Source organism: Atractosteus spatula, chromosome 1, assembly GCF_055471065.1.
Source record: "Atractosteus spatula isolate fAtrSpa1 chromosome 1, fAtrSpa1.hap1, whole genome shotgun sequence".
NCBI lineage: Eukaryota > Metazoa > Chordata > Actinopteri > Semionotiformes > Lepisosteidae > Atractosteus > Atractosteus spatula.
This window is the reverse complement of record NC_142706.1, coordinates 65,761,042-65,784,635: the sequence shown is the minus strand read 5'-3', so window position 1 is coordinate 65,784,635 and position 23,594 is coordinate 65,761,042. Positions and strand designations below refer to the sequence as shown.

At 36.4% G+C, this 23,594-nt stretch overlaps 1 protein-coding gene across 1 annotated transcript in view; it reads right to left on the bottom strand.

The window, feature by feature from the left end:
* The window catches only part of ugt8 (UDP glycosyltransferase 8), a 42,047-nt gene that overhangs the window by 16,488 nt on the left and 1,965 nt on the right, over window positions 1-23,594 (bottom strand). The window contains exons 2-3 of the mRNA XM_088917715.1: window positions 17,595-18,421; window positions 4,841-4,983 (exon numbers count right to left, since the gene is read on the bottom strand). Coding sequence (XP_088773841.1) covers window positions 4,841-4,983; window positions 17,595-18,419 — 968 coding nt within the window. The 5' untranslated portion in view covers window positions 18,420-18,421. The remainder of the gene's footprint in view (window positions 1-4,840; window positions 4,984-17,594; window positions 18,422-23,594) is intronic.

Sequence of the window (23,594 nt, the reverse complement as noted above, 5' to 3'; positions counted from 1 at the left end):
ATAAATGCAAAAGGTGCTTCCACAAAGTATTATTTGGGAGGGGTGTGCACACTTATGCAACCAGGGTGCTGTAGGTTTGTTAATTTCAATTATTTTAGATAATAATTATCTATTTGTTTTTCTCTTGAATTTTGTTGGTTGCAAGGTCATATTAAATCATGTCTGACATGATTTATCTTTATTTCTGGCTTTACATCACAAAAACCTGCAATTTCAATAAGGGTGTGTAGACGTTCTATATCCACTGTACCTTCAGGCAGTACACATGGATGTCTGAAGTTATCATTCATAGCCATCAATTAGTAGACATGAAGATAACATACCTGAGTCCAAATATTCAGGATCTTAACTACACCTTTATTTTGCTGAGAAAATACAGAAAAACAAGACTGTATTTTTCTTAAATCTTTCATCATTCGCATTTCTTTTATGCAGTATTATTTTACATCAGAATAAATAAATTCTTTAAAAATTTTTTAGAGATATTCAATTACAACATATGTTGTTTATAATACTTTCCCAGACATATGAACACAATTCATAAATTATCAACAATTTCATCATACAAATATTAAAATAATTAATAGAATAATATTCACCATATATATTAGAATGGCTTGTCAATGTACAGATTTGTAAATGATTGTAGTGGTGTTCATAAGTTACTGCACCTAAAACCATGGGTAAGAAAACTGGAAAACTGGAGAAAATACCACAACCAGCACAGGGCAGAATGGAAGAGGCCATCGGAGTGCTAAGGGCTGGAATGTCAAATTAAGGATCACCAGATACAATGGAACATAGATATTTAAAAATATCATGATATTGTCACAGTTGCACTCATGAATGTTCAGATATGTTCAATCCATGACCAACGGCAGCCAGGCCAGTCACACAAAACTGAGCACACCCCTGAGTAAAACTGGTATATACAATGGTGGCATCTCTGTGATTTGCAGTTGTCTGCTTGTCAGACTGCCACAGTAACATCTAAGATAGCCATGACCAGATCAGCATCTATACCATAAGACAGCAGCTCCAGGATGAAGACTGGAGAGCAGAGCCTACATCTGGAAACAAGTCATGCTTGTTTCACCTACAGCAGGAAACTGTACAAACAGAAATTTAAAAGAGTCACAGTTTAGTCTATTATGACACAACAGGAGGTAGCGTGCATCACATGCAAAATGAGATAACATTCACTTTGCGTTGTAGAAGTGGAGGTGGAGGTGTGATGATGGATCTCACCATGTTGTGTGGTGGATGGGCTACACTATAGTATGTATGAAGATTACAATTTGTGTGTATTGATAACTCCTCAACTATGGAGCTACATAGAAAATGGTCTCCACCCACACACTGTACTTTACTTTGCATACCTCACAATTATTCATGAAAATGCAAAAGTAATTTTCAACACACCCATGACATGTGTAATGGACTACACATATTAATCTGACATGAACCTGAAAGAGCACATCATGGACCTGATGGATTTGGAAACCACAACCATTTACTGTACATGTGAGCTGCGGACTTCTCACTTAGCAGAATATGTGGTCCCATGATCTTGAAACACTCTTGTAATGTCATTGCCACTTTAAATGTGAGGATTGCTAGCAGGAAATGGAGAACACATGAGACTTGGTTTTTAACCTTCTTTGACAATGTGTTTTAAAAACTTAATTTAATTTAATTTAATGCCTCAGTGCACGGTGGATACCAGGTTTATACCTGATAAAATCATAACCAATCATCAACTGTGATTGCTGACTTAATAAAAGTAGTACCCAACTTATTTCATTGTTTAACTCTCTGGCTCAACTCTCCTCTCACTAACAAAACTGGTAATCTGACTTTACCAACCATGTGACAATGAGTAGTGTAAATCAGGTTATGAGTCACTAAAGACCAGAGTTCTACCTAAGATATTCCTTCTGCAACAGCAGTAATGTTGTGTTTTGCAAAAAAACATATTTTCGCCTGATCAACGAAACTGAAACAGTTGGACTCTTTTTGTCAACAATCTTAATATCCAAGTATATTCAGTAAAAAGCTACAGCTTGGTCGAACTGAGTTTTTCCAGCCTGTCTTACCTGTGGCAGGCCCCAGCCAGACGACTGTGCACAACTCTAACTTCCTGGCAGAGCTATACTCAGAAACAATAGGCAGTGCTCTCTCTCCTCTCTGCGTTAGGACGCTCCTATTACAGAGCAAGCAGCTGAAGAAACCATGACAAGAATGCAGCCCGTCTCCATCTTCACATTATAATTCTTGAGACTGAAGGATTATGCCAACACTTGTTTGATAGTTTTGTTCACAATAATAAATGCATATCTACTTGTACAGTATGTGAGAATATAGTAAATGATTTAACTGTATGAGACTGATCTATCCTATGAGGTCAACAGTAACATTACAGTCTATATATTTTAACTTTGTTATTAGCTCTGATCTATAATCAATGGGTGAATGATGAACCTTTCGTATCACGGCAGATCGATTCACAAATATACTTCATGATGTTTGTTGGTTTGTTACGCATGTTTTGGTGTTCTATCAATAAATTGCATATTTAGAATCCTTGTGTGAGACTGTAAATTATTATGTTTGATTGATTCCTAAGCCAACAAAGCGCTCTTGCAATTTACTGTTCCAATTTTGAATTATTACAGTAAATTAAAAACCCTCACATCACTAAACCCAGAATGCTGTGTGGAATGACTACTTCCTGCTGTCACCTGAACACATCTACAGTAGGACTTGTTAGGAACACCTGACTGGGCAGTTGAAGTCAAGTGATGATATGAAAATCAGGGAGCATAAACTTTATGGACATTACTGTATATATTTGGTACCCAGGAAAATGAGCAGATCTCCTTAGAAAAGGAAGACTGAATTGTTAATCCTCTACCTGTGAAAAGTAGAGGGCCTTCACCAGAGACTGCGATGCAGGAAACGCAAAAGAGAGATATTGAGGAGGCAAGGAAATCTGAATTAGGGTCAGGACCGAGAAAGCTTTATTTTTATTTTGATACTAGTAAGCAGTGTAACAATAGTCTTGTTACAGCTACCTTTGTCAACAAACTTGTCTGGGCTACCTTTTAAACATAAGAATATGAAGAAACTTACAAAGAAGAGGGAGTCATTAATTCAGTCTAGCCCATTTGGAAGCTATTAGATAAATGATTCAAAAGAAGTCAGAGTATCAGTTTAACAGATTCGGGCATGCGATCCACTTATGCTTGTGTAATCTCTGTTTTACGATAACGTTTGTAATTTAATCTTTTTTTTCATTTGTATTCCTACACTTAGAAATCCGTGGATTTTTATGTTAATTTTGTAGTAGAAAAATGTGTATCTATGATTACAAAATGTATTCATGTGAGCTCAGCAGAGCACGCAATAGAGTAACATAGGAATCTACTACAGTACCATTAAAAATAGAAAACAGAAAATGTGCATATTGTTTTAGAGTGAAATATGGCTTTTGTAAAATTCCTTACTGAGGACTTGAGGAAAGCCTGTCAGGCTCAATACAGAAAACAAGTGGCAACAACACAAAACTGGAGGGACTGCTCTAGTGTTCTGCTTTGTTTCTTTAATATTTCTTAAATCGCTGAATGCATTCACGTCATTGTCTTGGTCTTTGACACATTTTGTCCCTTCAGAAAAGAAAAAATGTTTTGCTTCTTAAATGACATGTTTAAATATTGCCCTTATTTTAGGGAAATTATCAAATCAGATTAAATCTCTGAAATTCCTGATAAGTAAGCAAGGGTTTTTAATATTATGTTGATGGGTTTATACAGTATGAGACCATTAAACTACGAAGACTGAAAATGAAAATCAAACAAGAGAAACTGTTTTTTGGTTCTTTTCCAACTTAAAAAGTTTTCTAATGTAAGGAAAAACATCCAACCAGATTTGCATGGGAAAAATGTTATCTGTACTATCTACAGGAAATACCTTATTTACTGCTTTGTTGGCACAACTACTAACTATAATAATGCTTTTCATGTTAAGAAGAAAATATACTGGAAGTTACTGTGCAAGTGCATATTAAAGCTAAATGAAAAGGTACTGTACATCTATACATTTTTCATGTGTTACTGCCTCTGCTTATTATAAACATTTAAAACCCACTAAGCATTGTTCTTAATAAAAACAGTATTAGTTGTATTTCTTAAGAGCTGTTGCAAAATATGCTTAATCGATTCATATATTTATTCTTAGCATTACTAAACCATCTAATCTTGTTTTTTATTTAATTCATTATTTCATTTTATGTCATTAATAAAATATACCACAGCTAAATCATCGGACCAGATTTCACCAACCATACACTAGCAAAACTGTAACAAATTATTATGAAAAGCAGGATTACAAATATTTATATTTTTAGCAGTAATTGACACATTAATTAATTAAGAAAAAACAAAAATTTCTGCCTTTGGAGATAACGCACTTAAGGCTCCACTGCCAAAACACTGTTTTTTCTTCTTGACCTGATTAGTTGTTACAAATTTAATCATTTAGAATTAACCTTTGAGTGTTCCCCTACAGCTCTAATGCAGACACATCTCCCCAGTCTAATCCCATAAAAAATGAGTATCTACCACCTTCCAACCAAGGGTAAAACATCAAGAGTGTTTTCCACTCTGGACCCACCTATTCTTATATCTATTGTATCTAGTTTATGTTTCGTCTTCTGTGCTTCATGTTGTGAAGTTGGAAGCTACAAAGTAGTCATGAAAGATACAAACAGCAATTTCTCGCATGGATCTCAACTGTGCAATCACCTCACATTTCAGCAAAAAATAGGGCCTTAAATACCTACCTCCAGATAACCTTCTGAGGAAGACGTGCCAGTGCTCCTGCCAATTTCTTTGCAATATCGTCTGACAAGTACTTAACACCAGCTCCAAATGAAACCAGCACAAAGCCATTTTCTTCTGCTCTGTTAGCCCATACTTCAAATTCCTAAAATGGCAAAAAAGAAGACTTAAATTTAGGATAAGTTTTACTCTTCATCAGAATGAAAACATCTGAAAGATATCAAATCTTAACCCATGTAAACTGCACGCAAACCTACAGTATATAATGATTTAACTTTCCCCCTTCCAGGTCCTGAAGTGGCAGTGTGTTCCCCCCAGCGTGCAGTATGGCAAATGGGATGAACTCCCCATATTAAATAAACATTTATTGCTCCCCACAATTTAAAAGGTCTAAGAGAAAGCACAGTCAGTGAGTAGACAAGATCCCTGACAGCCTGAGTTTGAAGGTATTTTCAGTCACAATTTTGCATCTCTATGAGATATTCATTATTCTTGTTGTCCAAGGTATTATTGGGTTCAAGCACAAGTAAACAAGTTTATCACATTGTAGAGCCAGTTGACTAGGTTGTACTTAACCAGTGCTAAGTTGGGAGACCTTTATGGAAAATGAAGTTCCTGCTTTAAGTGGGGACCAGTAGCCTGCAGTGTTTCCACTAAACTATGATTTCCAAAGCCATATCCCAATATGGTATCCTCTGGATGATAAGTGAAGCCGACTTCCTGAATATTTGGTCATTAGAGATCCAATGGTACTATCTATAAGAGTTAGGTTGATAACCCCTATCTAAATTCCACTTTCAACAATCTGGCTTCTCCAGATATCCTCTTTAATTTAACTGATAAGGTCATTTCCACCACTTCACTTGGTCTGCTTTATAGTATAGTGGGCCTACTGATGGATAATTGTCACCGCACATCAACCAGGTTGGTGCTGCACTTGAGTGGTGCATAAATTGGGTCAGCTTCGACATGTCAAGAATCATCGAGATTCTTCGGGATGAAAAGGACTGCATATATTGAAGAATTTATTCTGAAGGTTTAAGGCATTGTTAAGGCACTGAATAAATAATTCCTTCATTAAAAGAATACAGATGCAGATGTTCATACTAATAAAGCAAACAACCAAAATTCTACAAAAAAGGTGTACTTTTCATACCTACTGGAAAAGCAGGGCACCACAGATACTATACTTGTCTACATAAACATGAAATAAAAAAGAAAAATAAAGAAGATTAACAATATACTGTATTTTCTTGATTAGTTCTATTTACTGTCCTAGTGTGCTGTTCAATAACTGCAATTACATGTATAGCTGCTGCTGAACTTATTATTTCCATGCATCATGTTACAATGGCACGATAATGTTAAACAATTACTATTAGCCTATTCCTTTTGCAAATGGAGACCTAAAATATTTTACCATTACATTTTTCCATCCATTTTTTTAACTGCTTTATCCAATTCAAGGTCGCAGAGGATGACAGGAGCCTTTCCCAACTAGCAACAGGCACAAGGTAAGATATACCCTGGATGGGAAAACAGTCCATCAGAAGGAACACACAGACACAAACATGCACAAACTCACTCCAGAGCCAATATTTCCCAGAATCCAGTTAACCTACCAGTATGCCTTTGGCTGTGGGAGGAAACCAGAGCACCCAGAGGAAACTCACACGAATACAGAGTAAGCATACGAACACCACAGGACAGGAAATAAACAAAAGGCTCACATACTGAAAGGGAGCCACGCCCTGGCAGTACTGTATCACTGTTCCAGCCCTTTATATGTACTTAATTCACATAACTTGTCATCATTTATTGCACTCAAACCACATAAACAAAATAACTGAAACAATAATGTACGGTATGGACACAAAACTACTCAGAAGATCACAAAGTACTTATTCAACACCAAATTATGACAATTGGTTATGATTATCATACAGTAAATACTTTATGGTTGAATGCTGAAATTGTGATTGTTGTACATGGTACAACATGGTACAACTACAAGGAAAAAATAGGTTTTCCCTTAGTGAAAGCCAATATTTCCATTGACTTCACAAAAATCAAATTCTCTGTCAACCTTACTAGATCATTTGCCAAGTGATTTTTTAGATAGCTACAATTTCCAACACAAAATTGTCATTGTCTCTTACATCATAACCTGGCTAAAAAGCCTTTGTTAGTATACTGGTTACATGGGACTTTGTGACAGATGCTTCTCTTTTTACAGTATTGATCAACAGTTTCTTCTATCTGTGGTAAACCCAAAAGTGGAGCAGGTGTGAACCAGTGACATCAAAACAAAGGTTTAAAAATTCAGATATGGAGAACACACATGTATCTTGCCCATTATAATAATAATAATAATAATAATAATAAACTTTATTTTATATAGCGCCTTTAAAGGTGGCTTCTCAAAGCGCTTTACAGGATGACAATAACAATAAATAAGAAGACTACAACAATAAATAAGAAGATTTCACAAGATAGGGCACAATTATAATTACAACAATACAACAATAACAATAGAGGAGACCGTGGAAGGTGGTATTAAGAAGAGCAGAGGGGTGAAGAATGGAACCAGTTAAGTAAAGGCTTTTCTGAAGAAGAAGGTTTTGAGTCTGGATTTGAAGTTTAGAGAAGATGACTCTCTAATATCCTTGGGCAAAGAGTTCCAGAGCTTGGGGGCATAGCAGGAGAAGGCCCTGTCGCCCATACAATGTAGACGGGCTTGGGGGACAGTAAGGAGGGCAGAATTTGAAGAGCGGAGGTTGCGAGGTGGGGAGTAGGGCGATAAAAGTTCAGACAGGTATTGAGGTGCCAAGCCATGTAAAGCCTTGTAGGTGAGCATGAGGATTTTAAAGTCTACGCTGAATTTGACCGGAAGCCAGTGCAAGGACTCCAGGATAGGAGTAATGCGAACACTTGTACTAGACCTGGTCAGGATTCTGGCTGCTGAATTTTGGACATACTGCAGCTTGTTCAGAGTAGATTTAGATACCCCAGGGAGTAGAGCATTGCAGTAGTCAATTCGAGAGAATACAAATATGTTGATCAGCTTTTCAGCCACAGTTAATGATAGCATAGGGCGTAGTCTTGCGATATTTCTAAGGTGAAAAAAAGATGTTTTGACAGTATGCTGTACATGTGGGTCGAATGTTAAGCCAGAATCGAATATAACTGAAGCTCAAGTACAGAGCCATCTACAGACAGGGTTACAGGACTGGCTTTACGAAGTTGATGGGGGGTACCAATGAGCATGACTTCAGTCTTGTCACAGTTAAGATGAAGGAAGTTTTGAGTCATCCAAATTTTTATGTCAGAGATGCAATTAGATAGAATAGAGACAGCCACATCAGTGTCGGGTTTGGTATGGATGTATATTTGAGTATCGTCAGCGTAAAAATGAAAGCTGAGGCCATGTGATCTTAAAAGCTGACCAAGTGGGAACATGTAAATGCTGAAGAGCAAGGGGCCCAGTATTGAGCCCTGGGGGACAACAGACTTGACAAGACCAATTTCAGACCTGTACCCATTGAGAGAGACAAAGTGACAGCGATCAGTGAGGTAAGACTTAAACCATTTGAGGGCAGTGTCAGGGACTCCAAACACAGTCTCGAGACGAGAAAGTAAGATGTTATGGTCAACAGTGTCAAAGGCAGCACTGAGATCAAGAAGGATGAGTATGGAAAGAGAACCAGAATCAGAAGCTATTAGGAGATCGTTGGTGACTTTGACTAGGGCGGTTTCTGTGCTGTGAAGTTGACGGAAGCCAGATTGGAGGGGTTCGAAAAGGTTGTTTGTCATGAGGTGGTTATGTAACTGAAATGTGACAGCACGTTCTAGAATTGAGTGGTTTGCCGATAATTGTTCACTACGGTGGGGTAAGTATAGGATCAAAAAGAATAAGAAAAACAATGATATCCCATACAGAAAAATGGAAGGCGAACAAATGATAGTGAACAAAGAAAAAAGAACTAAATAAAGGCACACTGATTATTTGGAAGTCACAGTGTAAACACTTATAACCATCACTGCTAAGAGAAAAGCTGTAAATTACAAAGATTTGAGCAAAATGCCCCCCCAAAAAAACAGCATGTCATGTAAACCACTAAATCTGGTAAAAAAAACAGTGACGAAAAGTATTATGGATACACAGTATGATGACATGTTGGCACTTCTCGACAAAGAGAACAAAACAAAAAGGTTCTTTGCAAAAACACTGTGCATTGCCAGAAATATAATGTGCATTTTTTTAAATGTAAAACATTTGCCATGCAGTAGTATTTGCTGTAGTCAGAAGGGTTCTTGTATGATAAAGACCCCAAGCAATTAGTCAATCTCAAGCTGAACTACTACATACTGCTGAATCAGAATGCAGAACAAAAAATAATGAAATTGATGTAGAGTACTGGCCATTACAATTACTTGATCTTCACCCCAGTTAAATGCTATGGAATGACCCTGGCAGAAGGGTCATAAAAGTAATAAACGTGCAGTAAGTAAATCAGCATAAACGTGCTCTGGAAGATGATTTGGACTGAACAGAAAGAAGTCCCTGTGTGTTTGTGTGCGTGCCCCTTGCTGAATTGGATCCCCATCCATCCCAGCACTCTATATCTGTGGCTTAATCTCTGGAATGCTGATCAGGGATAAGAGACTTTATGATATTAGATGAATCATGAATAATTTTTAAACAATTCAGTTGTCTACAGAGAGACAAAGCAACTATGGTACTGTGCCTACTTTACTTTCCATTAAGATACAAACGGAAGGACAAAAAGAAAACAACAATGAGGATGAAAATAATTAGTTCACTGGAACATAAAAACACGAAGCATGACTATACTGTGAATTAATGAGATCTTGAGATAACCATGAGATACCCTAAACTGAACATAAAACACTTTCCAGGCCAATAAGATCATGACTAGAAATAAAAATAAGTCTTTTTATCTATTTGTGTGCAGGGCTACAGACTTGCTGTGCCAGTAAAACCCTGAAAAGTGTCCTTCAAGGATTTTTCAGAATTAATTTTAAAAAACAGCCATAACCCCAACGTGGCAAAACCCGTATAGCAGTTCAAGCTCAAGCACAACACTTCCGTAAACCATGCAAATCTGCCCCTCCCTCTGATTAATGAGAGCTGCCTTGATCAAAATATGTTGCAAATATGTCAGATGTAATGCTGTGTAACAAGATCGGTTATGCAAAAAATAATAAAAACAAGTACAGTCTGCTGGTACTTCCTGGCAGGTTCCAATCTATATTTAAAAATAATATCTTCAAAAAGTCCAGATGAACTATAGCTTAACACACAAAATATTTACAACGTGAGAGGTACAGGGAATGCCACTATACATGAAGCCACAACTACAACAAAAGGGCAAACCAGTCCAACGCAAAATAAAGCAAAGTTAGAACATTTTAACTCAATCTTGAGAACTTCAAAGCAAGATATGGATCATATTTCCAGCAAACAGAGGTTAATTAAGGTGGGTAGCTGCGTCAGCATGCGTAGGCTGCAAAGGAACAAGTAATAGGTTTATTCCATGCTGAAAAAAAGAAGAAAGAAGAAGAAAGAGAACACAACGTTTCGGCCGTGGAGCCTTCTTCAGGTGTGAGATTAATTAAGCAGGTTAATTAGTTAATTCTTAATTATTAATTAAGAGGTTAATTAAGCAACTTTGAAACTCTGAGCTCCTTTCAATCATCCTTTTTCAAGTGGCTCTCCACGTATGTAGAAGCTATTTGGTTTAATGCAATCAATGATAAAAAAAGAACTTTGTCTGAATAACTATTAAATAAGCTAAGGTGGGTCTTGGCAAACATACATTCCATCCTAAGTGGACTAGATGAGCTAAATGACCCCATCTTGTTCGGAATTGTTCCTATAGCCTTCAGGTTGTGCTCCAACCACGACTTGCTTTCGCGCACAAGATACTTCCTTAGGTTTTTGTACCTAGAGTTCAAAGAGTGCAAGATGCCTCACGATTTTTGATTGCCAAAACTATGACGTGAAAGAACAAATGCTACTAACTAAACAGGAAGCGCAAAGAAATCTAGTCCACAATCCAAATAGGATCAGATGCAGAACTTATGGTGCAGTTCATGTACGTGCTTCTCACTGCACTAACTGGGAACAACAAAATGTGCTGAAAGATAGATCAAAGGCTATTAATTCAACCTCAGAATGATGGATTTTTTCATTATAATTTTTTTTTAAAATAGTCTCTACTTGGAGTGTCCCAGTATGAAACTACTATTTCCTGTCAGCTGATCTTAATACTATAAGTGACAGTTTCATTCTGGTGTGTTCTTAGGCAATAGCCAATATGAAGTAAGATTACAGCTAAAATTAAAAAATAATGTACTTGAAATCAATATTTCAATATTAATTGTGTTACAGGCGAATTAAAAGTAACTTCATGTTTAGATGTTTTATAAGATGTAAAAGTACTGGGTGTTTAATACTTGCTTCCTAGTTAATTGGTTTGTGCTGGTCATTATAAGAGTCCAATTGTGATATAACTGAAGGCTCCACAGCTGAAACCTTGTGTTTCCTTTCTTCTCTTTTCAGCATGGAATAAACCTTTAACTTGTTCCTTTGCAGCCTACACACACTGACTCAGCTACCTACTTGAACTACATACAGTATATGTTATACTGTACTATTTTGGTAATATGTCTGTGTTTAATACAAAAACTGTAGGTTTTAAACAATATTTTCAAAAAATCTGTTACGTCTTGTTCATCAAAACAGAAACAGGCAGATTTTTGGTGAGCAAAAAACTTGGAAAAAAGTAGCAAATATGTATTGTAAGCAGTGAGTAATTACTGCATTTAATTGAGTAATTACTGTATACCTCATCACCATCATAATAATACAATCTCACTTCACTTCACATAAAAACTGCATGTTTTCTTTGAGAGACCATGTGCTTGGTCAATAGCAGAAAGAAGTCATGGATGTCTCAGCAAAACTATGGTAACACAGCAACAGTGTAGTATATTTTGTAATATATACAATGTGTAATTGATCTAGTTCCATTTAAATGTTTGTCCTGCTGTAACAGTGACTGTTTCCCTCCTGCAGTTAACTTAATATCTCCTAGTAAGAGTTGACAGTTTTAACATTATAAATCTTAACAAAGATAGCACACAATGCCCTCCATAATGTGAGAGGAATCTCTGCTATGGTACTATGACAGATATAGGTTTGGCAAAAACTGTAGGCAAATAAATTGATACAAGTAGCAGAATATATGTAGAGGGTATGGATGTCATGGATTCAAAATATTATTCCAATGACATGGACAAAACTTATTAGGAGAAATAATTTAAAAGGAAAGTGGGAATTTGCTGCGGACTGTGCAGGATGAAAAGCACAAATGATACAGCTTAAAAAGAGTGTCTTACAAAAGTATTCAGACCCTCCCTACAGTGTCCTGTTTTGTAAAATTGCAAAATGATGCACACACACTTTTTTAGCTTAATATTTAATTCAAAACCTTAATTCTCAAACTGAAGACATCTGAAGTATGAAGACTTAAACTACATATCAGCAAAAACTAAAAATAAAAAACTGAAATATGTTGATTGCATTCATGTTGAGATCCGTGAGACCCCACATTATTTGGAGGAAGCTCTTTTTTTAAATGACTTTCTACAAACTTTTTTTTTGGCCATTCTTCGGCCATTCTTGGAGGATTTGCTCAAGCAAGATTTCTTGGCGATTGCAAATGTATTCAAGTTTTTTTTTTACAGAGTCCCAAAGAAAATCCCAAAACACCAAAGGACTTGGATTCTCAAGAGCATTTACTTGCTTCTTCTTAAGCCACTCTAGTGTAGCTTTGTCCCTGTGCTTTGGGTGACTGTCCTGTTGACAGTTGAATTTTCATACCACTTTCAGGTCTTTAGCAGACTCTAAGATTTGCTTGTACTTTGTTCCATCTATTTTCCCCTGAAACTCAAAAAGTTTTCCAGTACCTGCTGAACAGAAGTTGCCTCATAACACAATGTTTCCATTAACATACTTGACAGTAGGAATGGTGCTGGCTAAGTGATGCACCGTTTTAGACTTTCATCAGACGCAATGCTTTGCATTTCGACAAAAACATTCCACTTTTGTTTCATCTGATCACATAAACTTTGCCCCATGTTTGCAGTACCACTTGAACTTCTTGTTTTTTTCTGTTGTTTTCAGTAATGGCATCCTTCTTGCCATCCTGCCTTACTTTTCTCCTGTAATGCCCCCAAGCTCTTGCATTCTCTCCACAAGGATATCAGAGTCACCTTCTCTAAACTCCTTCAAATCCAGACTCAAAACCTTCTTCTTTAGAAGAGCCTTTACTTAACTGGTTCCATTCTTTACCCCTCTGCTCCTACTACACTTAGTACCACCATCCACAGTCTCCTTGTGTGTTTTGTAATTGTGTTTTATCTTGTGTGTTTTTTATTTATTGTTGTTGTCATTCTGTAAAGTGCTTTGAGAAGCCACCTTTAAAGGTGCTATAAAAAATAAAGTTTATTATTATTATTATTACCAGCTAGGCTTGTAAAGTGTTCTGGATATTGTTGACTGACGCACGTTTTTCCCCTGCTCATCCACTGAGCTCTGTAGTTTTTTTCAAAGTCGTTGTTAGCATCTCACAGTGACATCCCTCACCAGCTTCCTCCTTGCTCGGCTGCTCAGTTTGAAGGGATAGCCTGATCCAAGTATTAGCTGAGTGGTACAATGCACCATTCCTTAATTAATAATAGTAGACTGTGCTCACAAGGAACTACGAGTCATTGATGTTTTTGTAACCTTCTCCTAATCTGTGTTTTTTCAATAACTTTATTGACTTGTTATGAAAGATAGTCTTCAAGGTGGAGTTTTTGCTTGAAATTCACTAGATGACCAAGGACCTCAAAGAAACAGATTTTTATTCTGACATCATCGGAGCCACTATTATTGTACACAGAGGCCACTCAGCTAATTGTGTGGTTCATTAAGGCACTTTTTTGCAACCAAATTAAATTTATGTTTGCAATGGCAAAGGGTAGAATGCATACATAATCATGCCTTTACAGTGTTTCTTCATATTAATTATCTACTGTATTTCATTCATTTTTTGTTTTTGTTTTAAATGTTGTATTGTGCACAGAAAATATAAAATGCTACTTCAAAGTATGACTGAATCTGAAGGCAACACATTGTGAAAGCTGTGCAAGGGTCTGAATACTTTTTCATTTCACTATACATAAAATGTAGTTGACTACAACTACAATGTGCAGTAGAAACTGGTGACGATTTTGCAAAACAGTGTGCAAATAGTAAGAAACACAATACCATTGTAACCATCACTTATTCAATTTACCAAAAACTACAGTTAAACACTCAGGCCTAAAAAATTAAGTAGTAACCAGGCCAAATGTTTGATGGAACTGTAGATAAACGCAGTTTAGATAAAGGTACAGGAAAACAGAATGATGACACACCTGTCACGTGCAGACTCAAAGCAGAACAAAGTTTTGGATGACACATCTTCTTCAGAATGGCTTATTAATAGGAGTGTTAATACGTTTGAGTCAGTACAAAGGGATCTGAAGACCATTTCTTTTCCACCCAAAAACATTTCACATGCAATTTAATACAAAATAAAAATAAAATTTAGAATAAAGATTAAATCTCAGGAGTTGAAGATGGGCCATAATACAAACCAAACAGACAATATGCTGTACATCTACGTATACTATAACGTGTGCTGGAACGTTTATGTTAATAATTGCACATTTATTATACATAAGTATTTTTTTTCTTTTTACAGTATAAAATAGAATTTAACTTAATTTAATATGGCAGCATTTTCATTTAAGATTTGAATCCTACATGTGTATAATAAAATATCTTGTATGTTCCTGTCCAAGCATGGTAATAGTTTGTGTAACAGGTACATTGAAGAAAATGAGCCAAGAAAACGTTTTTCAGTAAGCCTTCTTTTAAAAGTTTTATCTGCTGATTGAATTACCTGAGAAATTGTATCCTGTTGGCTCAAGAGGAACTCAACAGGAAAAACATGCTATTTATGTACAACCTACTAGAGTCTGCCACTGGGTATTACTTTTGTGTGAGTGTTTTATTGCATTTTAACAGATGTGGGGGTATGACTTTGTTCACACAATATATTGAACTAATTTGTTATTTAAAAAGGCTTTTGTTCTATGATTTTTAAATGTAGATCATTTATATTTTTCTTATTATTACTTATGTGGTCATTGTAAACCCAGACTACAATAAACATACCCATCTTTTAATTCTCATTGGTCAGATTTCTCAAAATCATGAACACAGCTCAAGGAAAACTCTACGTGAACAGCCAATATAAAGTCCTGCAGTAGCTTATCACGTGTACAATCTCTTAACAGACATACCATCAGGAGCTCCTCATAATGAACATTAATTCCTCTCTACAGTACATATCCACAAATCTAAAAGTATACACAGTATACAATTACCTGTTGTACAAATCTACCAGGATTAACTGTTAACTGGAAACTAAATCAGTGAAATTACAGTAGATAACTGCCACAGAACCGTACTGCTGCATAAAGAAGGAATAACATTGAGTGAAAAGAGTATAACAATGCATAGTGTCCTTCTATAGTATGTACTGCCCATAAAAGAATTTTGCACAGTAGAACTTATATTGACTACATTGTTTGGATGGCATTCCTTAATGGCTGTTTTATAAGTCTTTTTGTTTACGATTTCCACAAATCTCTCCCCTATTTTGTTAAACAGAAAGCTAAACCCATAAAACAACACTTAGCACTGTCCGCCTATGCTGTATGGAAGCCCTTCAAAGCTTGTATAACTTCACTGCCTAACAGAATGCCTCATTTTAGTAAATGTTGCTGAATATACAGCTGCATCAGTAAAGCTAAGGCATGGCTGGCACTGACAAGTAGCAGGGGACACTAAGCCTTGTGTCTGTTAAACAAAGTAAACAATGATCACATTTAACAGGAAACTGCATAATGTCTAGAGATTTTACAATACTTTATTGGGGCTTTGGCATCCAAATCTGCATAGTGAATACCGCCTGCATTTCTAATAACCCACTTGTATTAACCACGGTGCTATGTGTGGTCATCTGAACTGATTACAGTAACCTCTGTGACAATGTAAAGTTTAAAATCAAAATCCAAACATTTTTTACTTTTTTCTAAAACAGTCACAATTTAAGAAAACTTTTTGCCTTTATCATATTTATCTATTGACTTAAACAAACACTTTTATATAACTTGGACACAACTGACAGAAAACTGTTTTTATCTGACCTGTTCCTGTATTTTTTCATTAGTGCATTTTTTACAATCAAGTCATCACTTGCTACAAGGTACAAAGACCAAGACAGAACATTTTTCTTCTTTGAAGAAAGTCCTTAAAGTAGCAAATACATATTTTATGACAGAGTGGTTTGTGTTTTTGTCGCAGACCAATTAGGGATGATAATTATACTTGCATGTGAATGTTCATGAGAATTGCAAGACAACATCAAAAATTCAAAACCTGTAAATAATCTCTCTCAAAGCAACTCACCAAACTGCTCCCCTACCATCTCACACCAAAGCCAAATACGTTGGAATTGTGCAACTACACTGCAATTAATGGTGTTGCACTGTCATGAAAATTAAAACATACAACTAATCTAAAAACAAATACCACCAATGATCAGTTTTCCAAATTTGGAGTTTAAATGTGAGGAGTAACTTTACATTTTTTGCTTAACCAACTCACTTACTAAATGTTATTCTAGGTCATGTCATTTATACAGCCCATTTTGGTTTCCCCTATGGTTGATATTTTGAATCGCATAAAATTGATATTTTGTTCTTATGTTCCACTGTAGTATTGCTGTGCAAATACACAGGATATTGCAGCTTCTGAAGATCTGTTCAAAATAGTGATCAGGCATTATTTTTTGTTTCAAAATAATTACTTCAGAAATTGGACAGCACAGCAGGATGCACAATTGGACAAACTGACACATACGCATTTACTCATTTGATTCCAGAGATTAAAAGAATTAAAAGTACAATTCTCATTGAGCTTCACTGTGTCACTAATACAACTGCTAATTTATGTCAGTTAAATGATGGTTTATAAAATGCTGAAGACTGACAGCAACTTTGGTAAAGTTGCTTCACAGCAAATGTTTATGAAAAAATAGTTTCCTGGGATATAGGTCATGGTTTCCCCATTATTACTACCCATTATAACCCATAAAACTTAAACAAAATAAGCTTTTTATTATGAATGTTTGTGAAGGGGTGGTACGGTGGCACAGTGGTTGGCACTGCTGCCTCTCAGGGTTGGAGTCCTGGGTTCAATTCCTAGGGCGCTATCTTCTTGGAGTTTGTATGTTCTCCCTGTGTCTGTGTGGGTTTCCTCCAGGTGCTTCGGTTTCCTCTCACAGTCGAAAAGACATACCGGTAAGGTTAACTGGCTTTTGGGAAAATTGGCCCTGGTGTGAATGTGTGCGCATGTTTGCGCTCTGTGTGCCCTGTGATGGACTGGCATCCCATCCAGCTAGTATCCCCACGTGTGTCTGCTGCTTGCCAGGATAGGCTCCAGCTCCCCCGTGGCCCTGTAATGGATAATGTAGGAATGCATCTAAAGAAAAAAATTTCTTCTACTCATCTCGGTTGTGATATCATCAGAATACAGAACCAAAATAAGAAAGAAAAAAACTCAAACTTTACCTCTGGAAGAGGGCTAGGAGGTTTAGTGAGGATGCCACCAACATACACCACATGAGGTAGAGTAGGACGGGGAAACTCCAGAGCCATATCAGTGCAGAGCATCCACAACCGGCTCCCATGCACCAGGTCATGCATAGATACTTCAGGCTGTATATTATGCTTTTTCATTATCCTGTCATACTTAGGTAGCACCAGGAACCGCACCCCAAAGCGGGATACCAGGTAGACAGCAGTGTTTGTAATCCTTTGGAATAGGTTCATCTTGTCTGTTAAAAGGGAGTTGAACTCGGGGACATATGCTAAAGGAGCCGGTGCCCCTACTTCAGCAGGATACCAGAGACCAGTACTAAAAACTGCATACCTCACCCCTAGGAAATGAGCAATAACAAACCCACACATTTCATTGGGGTCAACCAACAGCAGGTCAAACTTTTCTTCCTTGAGACGAGACATCACGGCCTTGCTGCCTACCATGGCGTCACAGTTCTGGGAGTAGTGTTCCAAAATGTCAAAGAGCTCTAGCGCAGTCAAGCGTCCAGAGAAGATGTTTTTCATCTTGGACTGCAGAAAGTTATCTGCTGAAGTGCTGTTAAAGATGCCAGGGTAGCGTTGAAGGCGGTAGTGTTCAGATGGGGGCACGTCTCGGCCCTCCGACACCAAGAAGACAGTGTCGTGCCCTTCTTGGTGCAATGCAGCAGCTAGAGTCTTGAAGATGTAGAGGTGGCTCTCAAACATGATAGGAGGCACAATCACGATTTTGGCAGCCCATGTCAGGCCAGCAGCAATGCACCACAGTAAGGCGGCAATGGCAGGATATAACTTCATGGCTGTAGATTGAAAACGAAGACAAGAGTAAGAAATTATTCTCTTCACTTCATACTGGTTATATTTATAACAATTCTCTAAGAATGTCTGTTGCAATCAATTCAATATACATGCATCTCCTTTTATTATAATGGCAGTACCACTTTCTAGCCAAATCTTGCCAGATCTCAAAAGCTAAGGGAAGTTGGACCTAGTCACTGCAGGAACAGGACACCTCTAAGGAAAACAAGGTTGATAATACAGTATAAATGGTGTTGGTTGGGCACTAGTTTTCATTCCTTCCTGCAGGCCAGTGTTTCTAAGTTAGTACCCTTGAAAATACCCAAATACCTTCTTATATATTTGAAGGACTTCAAGATTCTTTCAAATGAAAAGATGCTATACAAATACCAGGGACTATTATTAACTGTCCCTGAGGCTTAATTGACAATATCTTGAATGTTACAATGTTTTGAACCTTTGGTTTTAATGGTAAACAAAAGTCTGCCCCTTCATGTTTAGTAAACAAATCAGTTTATCACTCACATTACACTGTATATGCAGAGACACAAAATTGGTTTTAATAATTTATAATCAAGGAAGTCCATCCAGAATGCCTGACTGTCAGTGACATTTTATATGACTAACATTACATTTAGGAGTTTTACAGTTTTTCTGGATTTTAATTTTGCTCTCAAGGTTTGTTCATGGTTAACTACAAAAGCTACCTTCTGCACAGCCTCTGCTGTCACAAAACCAATACGAATGCCAGCTTGCACAACAACCTTTACCTCATTATGGGATAAATGTTTAATGAACACAGGATTAGAGCTAACGTTCAAGTTTCAAGATTCTTCCAAGGTTTTGTAAATGTATTTTTTAATCATACTTAATACCCACTGTTAGCATAGATGAGTTATTTCAACTGAAAAAATATAATTAAAACAATTTGGGAAAACAAGCTGTTAATTGCAAAGAAGGGCAAATATATTGCAAGCACTAAACAAATACCAGTGAACCGCCCCAGGAACTGCAATCTGACTGATGTGATCGCTCCAGTTTTTGAAACAAGCTGGTACCTAGTTGCTGTATTCTACATTCACTAATTCCCATCAGGTCTTATTATTTCCCGGAGAAAGGTAAAAGTAACATAATTGTTTCTTTATGTTCTACAGCATAGGATAGAGGACCCATGTCTGGGTTTGAAAGTACTGTATGGGAGACTATGATAAAAGGAGATTTTTTACATTAAATTCCTAGCCTATAGCAGTTCCCCATTTGCAAACCTATACATACAGTACATAAGCAACTCTTCAAAAATTAAATTCCATTAGGATTATCTGTCAACACTCATTTCCTACAGTTGTTAAAGTCAACAAAAATACTCTCAAAGTAAACAAGTTTGCCTTTGCCATCTAAACTAAACTTAAAATATTGAGACTTAAACATCTTGAAAATTGTGCTGATTTCCCTACAAGTATTAATATGGTGAAGCAATTTTTTCTCTTACCATATTTGAGTCTTTTGAAACAATGTGTTGGCAGAATCCCATACACATTGGCAAAATGTTCTTGTCTTGTCTACTTTAATTTATTTCCAGAATTCATTCCGGTCTCTGCTTAGAACGTATTGTGAAAAAACGTTACACGAGAGAAGGCTTTTAACACATCTTATCCTGTTAGTCGCTGTTCTTAGCTGGAAGACAGTGAACTTTCTATTTGAAGAAAGCAAACAATTTATTCTAGCCTTTCAAAAAAGAAACACTAAGGATAAATTACATTATCAAAGACACAAAACATTTTACTCTGTAAGCTGTCATTTGAAAGAGTGGAGAGCAAAAGGCTCAAGGTTTAAGATTTCAAATACGGTCCTGTCTTTTAAAGCTCTATTGTCACAACTCTCCAGGAGCTTAGCTATGGTTACATTAGGCTTTTTTCATGAAAGTGATCTGAAGAATCAATGTCACTATGAGGAGGCAAGTAAAACTATCATTAATATATAAAGGTTTACAGATTATAGATTGGCTCCAACAGTACCAACTATCAAAGCATTATTCCATCAGAACTCTGAAATGAACATAGAGAATTAAAGTGTATGATATGACCTCATCATCAACACACCAAATTTTTGCGGTGGGGTTACTTTACCATGACAATTAAATTATCTCCGAGGTCAGAGATGTCTAATTTCATAAGTTAGCAAAGCAAAATGTATAAACGCTTTTCTTGATGGGTTTTTGGACTATGACAAGCATGCGGTAATATAAATACTTCTATCTTTAGACAGCCAGTGAAACCTGATGGAGCTTTGATATATAGCAAAGCACATATCAAAGCAGCAAATGAGACACAAGGAAGGAATAAACTACTGCAAATAATATTTTGCTAAAAGCATTTTAATCCATTTTGATTCAAATCCCGGTAAATGGATCGTGCCACTAAAATGTTCATTTTGTTCTATGTTGCAAAGATAAGATTCATTACAAATAAAACATTGCAGCTCGTACTTTAATATCACACATATTAAAGTACACATAAGTACCAACAGAGAAATGTAAGAGGTTAAGTTAAACCATGACAAGTAACTTAATCTATAGCGATTTTCAGGACCAGGGCAAACTGTTTAATTCAAGAAGACTCCTGTAGAGAGAGTCTAATGTATTAGAGCTCTCATAGAGGATTTGTAATAATTATCAGATCTCAACTCCCACACACAATACCGGATTATCAGCAGCACAGTGGCCTGGCAATTAGCACTGCCACCTCATGGCACCAGGGTTCAAGCTTCTATTCCAGGCAGGAGAACCTGCCCATGCGCACCAAAGTCATTCATGTTAGTGTTGATCGACTACCATAAAATTAGTTCACGTGGGAAGCTGCATCAGCATGCATGGGCTACACAGGGAATACGTAAAGGTTAATTCCACACAGAAAAGTAGGAAGAAGAAACACACCACACAGCATTTCAGCTGTTGAGGCTTCCTCAGGTGTGTACCACTTTTTCCTCAAACCTGAAGTCAGCTCAACAAAACATTGTATTTCTTCTTTCTACCCTAAACTTATCTCTATTCGGGGAAAGAAGACTTTTACAGATGGGTGAATGCTTCCTTTATAGGGTATGGGATTATGCATAAACAAGAGGCTAATCTCCTCTCATTTTAGGCCTTTCTGATGACTTTATGTTCATCTCCTCAGTGAACCAGGGTCCTCTTCAAGCAAACCATTAACAGTACAACCCTGGGAAAGAGTTTAACCCATTTATATTGGATTACCCTCTATGTTGCTAAGAATGTTTAGACTGAAAAACAATGATAAGAAAATGAAATGCAAACATAGACTACAGAAATAGGAAAGAACATATCATTCATTGAATCACACAGAAAAGAAAAGTGCAGGATGTGTCAGATCAGCCATGAATTTAGAAGGTTACTCTAAACTGTAACACTTAGCTGGACAAATGCACAAGTCAAACTGATTCTTGTGCTTATAAATAATCATTCAGAAGAAGGTTCTGCTGAAGAAGTCTTGATGGGTCTGAAGGATCTCCAGTATGTAGAGACTGTAAAACATCCACTTCATTATGATGTTCAATCATCTTCTTTTATCATCGCCCCACACATATAAGCTATAACTGGGAGAATGGATAGTTCCAAATCTGGGGTAATAATGAAAAAGGAAGGAAAACCTACTGTATACTGAAGTGTTGGGGGGAAAATAGAGTAAAATACTTCTGTACATTAAAACAAACTACAACAAAAAGCTTTTTCCAGAACATGAGTCTGGGCCTATATTAGTTTAGATACCTATTGACTCTGAAATTTAAGATCACAAACTTATAACAAAATATACATAAATAATTACAAAATTTGCATATCTAGTTTATATTCATTCAAACTGGAAAACTAACTACCGACTGGAATACTTTATGAAATGAAAAATACTAACAGTTCTGTTAATAGGCTAACAAATGACAAAATTATACAAAATGGTAATGACATTTAGATACCAAAAAGTGAACTTCTATAAAGATAAGGATTCTAATTTTAGACAAATAATTAAACATCATTTTGAATTTATCTGCAAATGGCTTGTGTGTGTGTTTATGCAGTGCTTATTATTTTCCACTTGATTCCTGAAGTCCTGATCAAAGTACAAACCCTTTTGAAGGAGAAATATATATATATTAAAATGTAATCCAAGTTCATTTTTAAAATATAGATTACAGCATCATTGAAGGCATAATATTTTTCTGACATTTAAGTACTTGTGTAATCATACTGTTTCTCTCATTATGCTGTTTTTTCTGGTTAGGACATATACTGTAATGGAGCTTTATTTGACCTTTGTAAGAATATACTGTTAGCACAAAACTCAAGATTTCCTAAAATACCGTTAATAATAATGCCTTTTTTTAAGCTTGGCTCGATATAATTTTCTGGTCTTCGGTTTTTAATACATTAAATACCACTTCTCAAACATCATCTAATCAATCAGCATTAGTAGGCAGCATTTACAAAAATATCAAACGTATAAACAAGTTTAATTGCAATGATTATTAATTTGTTACAATTTGCAATTTAAGTTTGGTAAATGAACAGCTGAAAGAATTCCAACAGACACCCAGAGACCTGAAATAGCTGCAACATTGCAGCTGTAACAGTATTTATCAAAGCTTGAAGAGGTCACAGAGGAAATAGAATTGCTGATCCAGTGACAATTGGCAAGTTAAAAAGTAAGTCCAATTTTCTATATTCGTGAACATAATACTTTTCTACTTATAGCCAAAGACCTAGTTACACTTCAACACCTAATGGAAAATAATTTTAAAACCCAGCTTCCATTTTTAAAAATAGATATTAGCCACATCTCTCAGCAAATAGAATTAACGTTTGACTTGTTTAACTCGAACAAATACACCCTCACTGTCAGTGCAAATACAGTATCCAGTACTGTACCCCATCCTAAATCATTCCCTAGTGTTTCTTACAAACCAATCTACACGTGTGTCGATCTAGGTATTCTTGATTCCAGCCAGCGCTCCCAATAGGCAGGCTGTCTTTGTTGGTGGCATAACACAATGAAACAGCTCACATGAGGCAACAAGAAGAAACCTCCCTAACAAGTAAAACTAGAATTTCTTATTCACCTGTCCTCTAAATTTATGATGCAGTACCCAAAGCAGTTGTTTTTTCTTATG